This window comes from Gallus gallus, chromosome 18 (assembly GCF_016699485.2).
Source record: "Gallus gallus isolate bGalGal1 chromosome 18, bGalGal1.mat.broiler.GRCg7b, whole genome shotgun sequence".
NCBI classification, from domain to species: Eukaryota; Metazoa; Chordata; class Aves; order Galliformes; family Phasianidae; genus Gallus; species Gallus gallus.
The window spans coordinates 9,816,947-9,827,320 of record NC_052549.1 but is presented as its reverse complement, the minus strand read 5'-3'; the positions used below and the strand labels follow the sequence as shown (position 1 = coordinate 9,827,320).

The window sequence follows — 10,374 nt, the reverse complement described above, 5'->3', positions numbered from 1 at the left end:
GTGCTGCAGGGTGCAGGGTGCGTGCAGCAGGGGGGTGAAGGGTGCAGGGTGCGTGCAGCAGGGTGCAGCAGGGTGCAGGGTGCACGCAGCAGGGTGCAGGGTGCATGCAGCAGGGTGCAGCAGGGTGCAGCAGGGTGCAGTGTGCATGCAGCAGGGTGCAGTGTGCATGCAGCAGGGTGCAGCAGGGGCTGCAGGGCGGCAGCGGAGCGCTCGCTCGCCTCTCTCCCACCCCACGTGGGGAAAGACAGACAGGCACCGCTCGCACGCCATTGGCCGCGCCGCAGCCAATCAGAGGGCGCCGTGCCGCAGCGCCTCGCGCCCATTGGCTGGCGGGGAGCCCTTTTGTTCTCACCACCCGGGCGCGGTTAACCCTTTCTCTCCCGGCGGCGGCAGAGGGGCGGGGGGTGCGGTGACGTGGAGGTGTTGGGGCGCCGTATGGGTGAGGGAGGGCGATGTGAACAACGCGGAGGGGCTGGGGGGGGGGGGGAGGGGGTGCGGAGCCGGGGGGGGAGGCAATGGGGTGCGGAGGGGGGGGGTGAGGACGGGCCGGGAGCTGAGAACGCACCAACTCGTGGCGCACGGAGCGGTGCTGCCCCCTGGCGGCGGGCGGACGGAGCCGGAGAAGGGGGGGGGGGACGGCGAAGGAGGAACAGACGGCCATAGGGACGGGCAGACAGGTGGATGGACAGACGGGGCAGCAGATGGACGGACAGACAGATGGACGTGCAGGTGGAGCACGGAGGGACGGACGGACAGAAGGGCACAGCCCGGGGCTCACCGCAGCAGTGCCCACCTCCGTTCAGCAGCACCCCCCCCCCCCCCCCAGGAGCTGAGCCGTGTGACCCCATCCCAAGGAGGGGCTCCATCCACCTGGCAGCACCCCCAGGAGGACCCCCCCATACCCCGAGCCACCCCTCCTGGGCCCCCCTTTTACCCACGGGACAGCCCCATAGGGCCCCCCCATCCCCTCACACACACACACAGCACCCCAAGTTGGAGTTTACTGCAGCTTTTTTCCTTTATTATTATTTCCTTACACAATGATGTGTCGTTGGGCGTTAACAATTTTCTCAACCTGGAGGATGACTTTCCCAATTTGGTTTCCTACCATCACGTGAGAACATTTAAGGCAACGTACAAAAAAAAAAAAAACAACCCAAAAAAGGAAAAAAAAAAGAAAAAAAAAAGTCTTACATAAATTAAAACGATGCATAAATTTACAGGTGTCAATGCCAAGTTTCAGCAACCCGCGTTGAGGAACCTCAGCCCCGTGGTGGTTGCAGAGGGGAGGAGGAGGGCTGGTTGGTAAGGCTCGGATGCGATATGTTTCCCAACCTTGCTTAGAACGGCGGCGACAGAAGTGGGTGTGGATGGACTCCTACCAGCCTCTACACCAAATCTGGAATACTCCGCACTGGATGGAAGCCTGACCGACTCTCAATACCCTGTACACATCTGGGCACGCAGCACAGCCCCCCCGCGCAGATCTGTGCAGGGTATTTCTCTAAAAGGTGTGCACCGAAGGAACGGTGGACTCGAATACAAGGTCAAATCAAGGGCCAGCTCGACAATCCAGTGCTGACACATCTAACATCAGGTACAGACTTTCCAAGGGCAAAGTTTCTTTTGAAAGAAGGCTTATTCCAGTTTTATGAGGCTAGCATGAGGTGTATAGATTTGCCAGGGCAAACGTATACTAGTGAGACGACTCATGCAGCAGATGCTGTGCACCTGCCAGCAGTCCGTTTAGAAGCATTTACGGTGCACGATGGATGGGCCGGACTCGTCATACTCCTGCTTGCTGATCCACATCTGCTGGAAGGTGGATAGGGAGGCCAGGATGGAGCCGCCGATCCACACCGAGTACTTACGCTCCGGAGGGGCGATGATCTGCAATGAGAGAGGTGGTCAGGGCTGCCCCGTGCCTCCTCCTCCTCCTCCCCACCGCCCCGAGCTGCTGGGGACGGGGCAGAGCTCCTTACCTTGATCTTCATCGTGCTGGGTGCCAGGGCTGTGATCTCCTTCTGCATTCTGTCGGCGATGCCGGGGTACATGGTGGTACCGCCGGACAGCACCGTGTTGGCGTACAGATCCTTCCTGATGTCGACATCACACTTCATGATGGAGTTGAAAGTGGTCTCGTGGATGCCGCACGACTCCATGCCTGGTGGAGGGGGAAAGCGGGGGCACGTCACAGGCTGCACACATATACACACACACGCACAGCACCCCCCAGCCCCACACCTCCCTCCGCACGCAGCTCCAACCCACACCTACCCAGGAAAGAGGGTTGGAACAGAGCCTCCGGACACCGGAACCGCTCGTTGCCGATGGTGATGACCTGCCCGTCAGGCAGCTCGTAGCTCTTCTCCAGGGAGGAGGAAGAGGCAGCAGTGGCCATCTCCTGCTCGAAGTCCAGGGCGACGTAGCACAGCTTCTCTTTGATGTCACGCACGATTTCCCTCTCAGCCGTGGTGGTGAAGCTGTAGCCCCTCTCTGTCAGGATCTTCATGAGGTAGTCGGTCAGGTCGCGGCCGGCCAGGTCCAGACGCAGGATGGCGTGGGGCAGAGCGTAGCCCTCATAGATGGGCACCGTGTGGGTGACACCGTCCCCAGAGTCCATAACGATGCCCGTGGTGCGACCGGAGGCGTACAGGGACAGCACGGCCTGGATGGCCACGTACATGGCAGGGGTGTTGAAGGTCTCAAACATGATCTGTCAAAAGGGAGGCGAAATAAGTGAACTGAGCATTGAGAGCCCAGTGGGGTCACTCACACCCGTGTTAGCACACGCATGCCGGCATGCAAAAAAAAAAAGACCAACAAAAAAAAAAACCAACTGTGATGTGAAGGAAAAGCAAAGAAAAGCAGGCAGAAAACACAACTGAAAGAAACCTGAGACGTCAGGGGGGAAATGCCAGGAGAACAGAACCCTGAAAATGGTGGGAGAGAGATGGCTCAGGGTTAGGGCGCCATAACCAAAGGAGGAGGAGGAGGGCGGTGCAGCGGGCAGCAGCCATACCTGCGTCATCTTCTCGCGGTTGGCCTTGGGGTTGAGCGGCGCCTCCGTGAGCAGCACCGGGTGCTCCTCGGGCGCCACGCGCAGCTCGTTGTAGAAGGTGTGGTGCCAGATCTTCTCCATGTCGTCCCAGTTGGTGACGATGCCGTGCTCGATGGGGTACTTCAGGGTCAGGATGCCCCTCTTGCTCTGCGCCTCATCGCCCACATAGCTGTCCTTCTGCCCCATGCCCACCATCACGCCCTACAGGCACACCGCAGTCAGTAACGCTCACGGCCCCACCGCACACCCCCCCCCCAACCCAGCCCGCCCCGCACCCCCCCGCCCCACACACACACCTGGTGCCGGGGGCGGCCCACGATGGACGGGAACACGGCGCGGGGAGCGTCATCCCCGGCGAATCCCGCCTTGCACATGCCGGAGCCATTGTCGATCACGAGCGCTGCGATCTCCTCTTCCATCCTGGGGTGCTCTGCGGGACGGCCGCACCGTCACCCCCCGCCGATGCGCACCGCCCCCCCCGCACCGCCCGTGGCCGCGTCCGCCGCCATTCGAATCTCCCGCGCCGTGACGTCACGCGCAGCCGCAGCCAATCGCGGCGCATCCCGCCCCACCCCAACGGCGCTCGGAGCGGGCGCGGCCACTCCGCACCGGGACCGGGGGGGATTGGGGGGGGGGGGGGAAGGGTGCGGCCCTGTGGGGCGCTGCGCGGCGCTGGGACCCCCCCCACCCCCGCCGCGCTCCCGCCCCGCACACCCCGCGGGATCGCGCGCACCGCCCGAGCCGCCGGCAGCCCCGGGGAGGGGGCGCGGGGCCGTACCTGTGCGGGGAGGCTGCGCCCGGTGCTGAAGAGAGCGGTGACGCTGCACGCGGTCCGCTGCCGCCGGCGGAGTGAGACCGTCCCGCTGCCAGCCCCGCGCTTTTATACCCAGGGGGCGGCAGCCCCGCCCACCCGGCCGAGAACATCGCCATATATGGAGATCTTTCAGAAACACGCGCTCCCATTGGCTGGCCCGCACCCGGCCACGTGGGGAGACTTGCCGGCTCGTCCCCGCCCCGAGCGCCCCGGAACCTGCATGGGGCAAAGCGAAGGGGTGGGGGTGGGGGGCAAAGCGGGGGGCGGCCACCCCGGCCCGGCACAGCGCCCCACGGCAGAGCCCCCCCCGGTACCACCGGGCTCGGGGGGCGGAGGGGTGCGGGGCGGCCCCCGGTGCGGTGCTGGGATCCAGCGGGGGGCACACGGGGGGGGGGCACCCAGGGGCGCTCCCCTCTGTAGGGGACGCTGAGTGTAGGGGACACCCCTATGGGTGACAGCCCGTGTAGGGGACGCCCCGTCTCGGGGACACTCGTATAGGGGACATTTCATATAGGGGACACTGTGTGGAGTGGGCATCCCGTGTAGGGGCTGCCTGTATAGGGGTGCCCCATACAGGGGACATCCCATATACGTGACAACCCCTATAGGGGACGGCTGTCACCCCACACAGGTGACACGGGCCCTGCTGGAGGGCACGTGGTGCTCCATGCCCCAAAACACTGCATCCCGCATCATTGCCACGGGGCCAACCCCACTGTGCTGCACCCACACTGTGCCATGGGGTGGTTCAGGGGGTGGGCAGGGGGGCCTGGGGCGTGCGGGGCATTGTGGAGCAACAACAGGTTGTGTTGGAGCCCCAGGGACCATATGGTGTCCCACAGACCGTACTGATGTCCCAAGGACCATATTGGTGCCCCAAGGGCCATGTTGGAGCCCCATAGGCCACACTGCAGCCCGATGGACCATGGATCCCATTGGAGCCCCATGGTCCATATTGGTGCCCCATGGTCTGTGTTGATGCTCCATGCTCCGTATGGGTGCCCCATGAGCCATGCCAGCACCCATGGGCTGCACTGGTGCCCCGCTGTCCATGACGGAGCCCCAGAACCATGTTGGAACCCAATGGGTTGCATTGGTGCCCCACAGACCACGCCAGTGCCCACGGGTTGAATAGGTTGGTTGTGTCAGAGCCCCACGGACCATGATGCCGCCTCGCAGTCCATACTGGAGCCCAACGGATTATATTGGGGCTCCATCGATCATATGGGAGCCCCGCAGACCACACCGGAGCCCCACGGCCGTGTTGGGTGCCCACTCCATGCAGACACAGCGGCACTTTCCACGCACTGTCCCCGCTCCCCATTGCACCTCCCAGGGATCCCCAGCGCCGCTCAGCCCAACACGGCTCCAGCACCACCCGTGGGCCACCGCGGTGCCGTTGGGATGGAGGATGGGGACGGCCGGCCGTGTGTGCAGAGCGGGGCCGGGGGGGGGCAGCGGGAGGGGCTGCGGGCGCCGCGTCCCCACGTATGGCACTGTCCCACGCGTGGGGTGATGTCCCCGGGCCGGGCGGGGCCGCAGGTACCGCGGCACGGCTATATTAGGGCACATCGGGACGGTGGCACGGCCGCGCCCGGCACCGAAACCGCCCCCGCGGGGACTTTCGCCCGGGGAGGGGGGAGCGGGAGGAGGAAGAGGAGGAGGAGGAGGAAGCGCACGGTGCACGTCGTTCTCCTTCCTCCTCCTCCTCCTCCTCCCGCTCCCCTCCTCCGCCCCCCCCCGCCCTTCGAGTGAAGGTCCCCCCGGTGCTGATGCGGTGCCCCCCCCCCCTCCCCCCCCCCGCCGTGCGCAGAGCTCTGTCGTCGTGGTGACAGTGACAGCCCCCCCCCCCCCCCACTCCCCCCGCCGTTGTCACGGGGACGGCGGGGCGTTGCGCAATGTGTCCCCCCCCACACCCATCCCTGACACCCATCCCTGGACCCCCTCCCCCCCGTCACACCCAAACATGGCGGGGGGGGAACAACAGGGTGGGGCAGACCCCCCCATGGCAACGCCCCCCCAGTATTTGGGATGGGGGCGGCATCTGTGCGTGCCAATGCGGCTCTCAGCTCTCGCACCGCACACCTCCCAGCAGCACCACAGGATGCCCCCCCCCCACCGCCCCCCAGCCCCTCTGCAGGACCCTGACCCACTTAGCCCCCCCCAGCCCGAAAGCCAAGCCGTATCCATTTCGGTGGGGGTCAGTTTCAGCGCGCCATGCAGCTCGTGTAACGCAGCGCTGGGGGCCGCCGTGCCCCCCCCCCCCCCTCCCAGGCACAGTAAAGGGAGAGCCATGAAAAAGTCATGAGGCAAACAATCCCCGGGACCTATTTTCGGGAACAATAACTCGCCGCCGCCACGCTGACACCGGAGCCGGGGGGGGGAAGGAGGCTGTGGGAACACAGAGCCGGGCGTTGGGGACCGGGTGTGACTGCTCAGGGGACACCGCCCATCCCCACGGCCCTCCGTGCCCCCATAGGGCAGCACCCACATCATGGGATTGGGGTGGGCTCAGCCCAAGCGTCCCCAGCAGCATCCTTGTGCTGGGGGACACGTGGCACCGTAGGACGCCATCCATCATGCCAACACACGGCACCACAGTGCCCGACATATGGCGCTGGAGGTCCCCATATTGCAATGCCCAACTCATGGCACCACGATGCCCAACACGTGGCACTGGAGGTCCCCATACTGCAGTACCCAAAACACGGCACTGTGATGCCCAACACATGGCACTGGAGGACCTAATTCCATGATACCCAACACATGGCACCGCAATGCCCAAAACACAGCAGTGAAGATTCCCATCCCATAATGCCCAACACACGACACCACGGTGCCCGACACACAGTCCTGAGGTGCCCATCCTATGGTGCCCAACACACTGCCCTGGAGGTGCCCGCACTGCAGTGCCCGACACACGGCACGATGGTGACGATGCCCAATGCTCATCTCCGTCCCACCACGGACACAGGGCTGCGTGACCCTGAGCCACAGCCATGGGGGGGATTTGGGGCCGCAGGACAGATGGAGGCCGAGGGCCCCAAAGCAGGATAAAGGGTTTAAACTAATCAAAATGCCTGGCTAATTGTAAGGCGCTTAGGGGCTGGCCGGGAGGCGGCGTGCCGGGAGGTGACCCGCTGCTGAATCAGAGAGGCCGGTAACCTTAGCCTGCGGGGAACGGATCCGTGCGCCCAGATCGGGTTCCCACCCAAGTTTTCCACCCACGGCTCCGCGGTGGGACGCCGAGAGCCGGAGCTGCGCACCCACGGGGCTGCCCGGTGCCGGGCGTCGAGCTGCCGTAGGGCCGTAGGGCGCGGGGCGGTGGGTTACCCAGCCGCAATCTGGCCGGGCTCCGTAATCCCACCTGCCCCTAATTGGGCGTCCCCCCCCCCCCTCGGCGCCGTGCCGTGCCGTGCCGAGCTGTGCCGCGGGGCCATTGCGGCAGCGGCGCCCGGCAGCGCAGACGTCCCCGCAGCCCCCTGGGGCCGCCCCCCCCCCCGGCAGAGGCGGAAGATGCCAACGAATGGGATCCACCAGGTCCTGAAGATCCAGTTCGGGCTGATCAACTGCGAGAGCCGCTACCTGACGGCGGAGAGCTTCGGCTACAAGGTGAACGCCTCGGCGCCCAGCCTGAAGCGCAAGCAGATATGGACGCTGGAGCAGGACGAGGCCGACAGCTCCGTCGTCTTCCTCAAGAGCCACCTGGGCCGCTACCTGGGGGCCGACAAGGACGGGCAGGTGCGCTGCGAGGCCGAGCAGCCGGGCCGCGATGAGCGCTTCAGCATCATCACGCAGTCGGACGGGCGCTGGGCGCTGCAGTCGGCGCCGCACCGGCGCTTCTTCGGCGGCCGCGAGGACCGGCTGTCCTGCTTCGCGCCCAGCATCACCGAGGGCGAGCTGTGGACCGTGCACCTGGCCATGCACCCGCAGGCCAACCTGCTGAGCGTCAGCCGCCGCCGCTACGCGCACCTGAGCGCCCACGAGGACGAGATCGCCACCGACAGCAACCTGCCCTGGGGGGTGGACGCGCTCATCACGCTCTGCTTCCAGGACAAGAAGTACAGCCTGCGCACCGCCGACGAGCGCTACCTGCGCTGCGATGGGATCCTGGTGCCCGAGCCCGGCGCCCGCACCGGATACACGCTGGAGTTCAAGGCGGGCAAGCTGGCCTTCAAGGACTGTGACGGGAAGTACCTGGCGCCCACCGGGCCCACCGGCACGCTCAAGTCCGGGCGCAGCTCCAAGCCGGGCAAGGACGAACTCTTCGATCTGGAGGAGAGTCACCCCCAGGTGGTGTTCACGGCAGCCAACGGCAGATTCGTCTCCATCCGGCAGGGTAAGGGCCGAGCGATGGGGCACGGCGTGACCCCGGGGGGCGCTCAGCCCAAAGCGTGGGCTCCCTGAGAGCACTGCCGGGACCCCCGCACCAACAGGAGACCCTACCAAAGCAGCCCCCGCTTTGGGGACGGGCACCTGGGGGACCCCGGGGATTGCTCAGCCCAAAGCAGCCCCGGCCCTGGAGGTCTCCTTGGGAACACTCTGCAGGGGGAGGAGATCCTATGAAAACAGCCCCTGCTGGGAGGACAGGGCCCGGGGGACCCCAAGGTCAGTCAGCCCCAGGTGTGGGTCATCACGAGAGCATGTCCAGGACCCCCACCCTGGGAGGAGACCCTATAAAAGCAGCCTCTGCCTGGGGTCAGTGTGTGACCACAGCCCCACGGCCGGCTGCAGTGTGGGGTGCTCAGAGGCTGCCCTGGGGGGCTGTGCTCACTGGGGCCCATTCGGGACTGGCAGTGGAGCTGTGCAGCACTCCATGTGCTATGTGCGTAAACATCCGTGTGCAAGGCTCTGTGCAGTGCGCTGCAGTGCATGCATGTTTCTGTGCAGGTCATGCATGTGCAACGCTGTGAGCACGAGGTCAGGCACGCAGCTCCTTGCAACCTGTGTGTGTGTGTCTGCGTGCGTGTGTGCATGTCTTTGCAGGTGCACAGCTCTGCAGCCCGTACCTGTGTGCCAGCAAGGCTCTTTGCAGCAGTGTGCGCATGTTCACCTGCATGCTGCTCTGCATGTGTGCAAGGCTGTTTGGTGCATGAATGGAGCGCGTGCCAGGCGCCGGGGGCGTGCATGTTTGCACACACAGTGCTCACAACCAGAGCTGGCACACAGGGCCGTGCCATGGCCCCAGCTGCCCTGCTGTCCCCGTGGCACTGGGAACGCCGGTGCCAAGCTCCTTAGGGCCGGGTGGGATATAAATAGGGGTCTGTGCACGGCTGCGCTGCTCAGATGGGCACACCACAATCAGATTAAGGGCCCAATTAGCGCGATTGTTCCCGGAGGGATTTACCCTGGGAGGGGCCGGGGGGGGACGTCGACACAACACGCCCCACACGTGGCCCTGTGCTGATGGCCCTTCCCACCCGCAGGCGTCAACGTGTCGGCCAACCAGGACGAGGAGCTGAACCACGAGACCTTCCAGCTGCAGATCGACCGTGACACCAAGAAGTGCAGCCTGCACACCAACGCTGGCAGCTACTGGACCCTGGTGGCCCACGGGGGCATCCAGGCTGTGGCCACCGAAGTGTGAGTGCTGCAGGGCCGGGGAGGGCGGGCCGGGGGGTGCGGGCAGCCCGGTGACGCTGCCGTGCTGTCACCCAGTGCTGCCAACACCATGTTTGACATCGAGTGGCGCGGGCGGCGCGTGGCCCTGCGTGCCAGCAACGGCCGCTATGTGTGCACCAAGAGGAACGGGCAGCTGGCGGCCGTCAGCGACGCCGTGGGTGAGTGCGGAACCGGGGCCGGAGGTGGGGGGTGATGGGGACGGTGCCCTCCCGGCCCCGCTCAGCCCCATCCCCGCCGCAGGGGAGGACGAGGAGTTCACCCTGAAGCTGATCAACCGGCCCATGCTGGTGCTGCGGGGCGAGCACGGCTTCGTCTGCTACCACCGCGGCTCCAACCTGCTCGACTCCAACCGCTCCGTCTACGACGTCTTCCACGTGGGCTTCAGCGACGGCGCCTATCAGATCCGAGGTGGGTGGCGGTACGGGGGGGATGCGGGGCCCCCCACGGCCTCACTGACGGCGCCGCGCTCTCCGCAGGTCAGGGGGGAAAGTTCTGGTACGTGGCGAGCAGCGGGGCGGTCTGCAGCGACGGGGACCTCTCCGAGGATTTCTTCTTCGAGTTCCGGGAGCGCGGGCGCGTCGCCATCAAAGGGAAGAACGGGCGGTACCTGCGTGGGGACCCGGCCGGCACCCTGCGGGCCGACAGCGAGTCGGTGCTGCGGGCCACGCTCTGGGAATACTGAGCCCGGGGACGGGGGGACCCGGTGGCACCGATGGCAGCAGCCGCGTCCCCCACCCTCCCCAACTCACGTCATTAAAGTGCGTCTGGATTGCAGCAGGGCACGGCCTCTTCCTCCGCAGCCAGGGCGCGGTGGGTCAGGATCTTGCCTTCATCCCCTCCCCGTGACCCCATAACCCCGAATGGAGGGTGCGGACGC

General features: G+C 65.7%; 2 protein-coding genes across 2 annotated transcripts; one reads left to right on the top strand and one right to left on the bottom strand.

Annotated features, from left to right (window-relative positions):
• Positions 1-993: 993 nt before the first annotated feature.
• Positions 994-3,918, bottom strand: LOC776816 (actin, cytoplasmic 2-like). Its single transcript, NM_001308613.3, has 6 exons — positions 3,840-3,918; positions 3,358-3,491; positions 3,023-3,262; positions 2,278-2,716; positions 1,983-2,164; positions 994-1,890 (listed from the first exon to the last, which is right to left on the bottom strand). The coding sequence occupies exons 2-6, from the start codon at positions 3,478-3,480 to the stop codon at positions 1,747-1,749; spliced, it is 1,128 nt and encodes a 375-aa protein (NP_001295542.1). The 5' UTR covers positions 3,481-3,491; positions 3,840-3,918; the 3' UTR covers positions 994-1,746.
• Positions 3,919-7,312: 3,394 nt separating this feature from the next.
• On the top strand, positions 7,313-10,272 carry FSCN2 (fascin actin-bundling protein 2, retinal). The gene is made up of 5 exons (NM_001177738.2): positions 7,313-8,214; positions 9,302-9,458; positions 9,534-9,655; positions 9,738-9,905; positions 9,974-10,272. Exons 1-5 carry the CDS (start codon positions 7,392-7,394, stop codon positions 10,177-10,179), a joined length of 1,476 nt encoding a protein of 491 aa, NP_001171209.1. The 5' UTR covers positions 7,313-7,391; the 3' UTR covers positions 10,180-10,272.
• Positions 10,273-10,374: the final 102 nt, after the last annotated feature.

Coding starts and splice junctions, on each gene's coding strand:
- FSCN2 (NM_001177738.2), top strand. CDS start 7,392: ATGCCAACGAATGGGATCCACCAGGTCCTGAAGATCCAGTTCGGGCTG. Junction 9,656..9,737: donor GGCCGTCAGCGACGCCGTGG/GTGAGTGCGGAA, acceptor TCCCCGCCGCAG/GGGAGGACGAGGAGTTCACC. Junction 9,906..9,973: donor CGGCGCCTATCAGATCCGAG/GTGGGTGGCGGT, acceptor CGCTCTCCGCAG/GTCAGGGGGGAAAGTTCTGG.
- LOC776816 (NM_001308613.3), bottom strand. CDS start 3,480: ATGGAAGAGGAGATCGCAGCGCTCGTGATCGACAATGGCTCCGGCATG. Junction 3,263..3,357: donor TGGGCCGCCCCCGGCACCAG/GTGTGTGTGTGG, acceptor GTGTGCCTGTAG/GGCGTGATGGTGGGCATGGG. Junction 1,891..1,982: donor CCAGCACGATGAAGATCAAG/GTAAGGAGCTCT, acceptor CTCTCATTGCAG/ATCATCGCCCCTCCGGAGCG.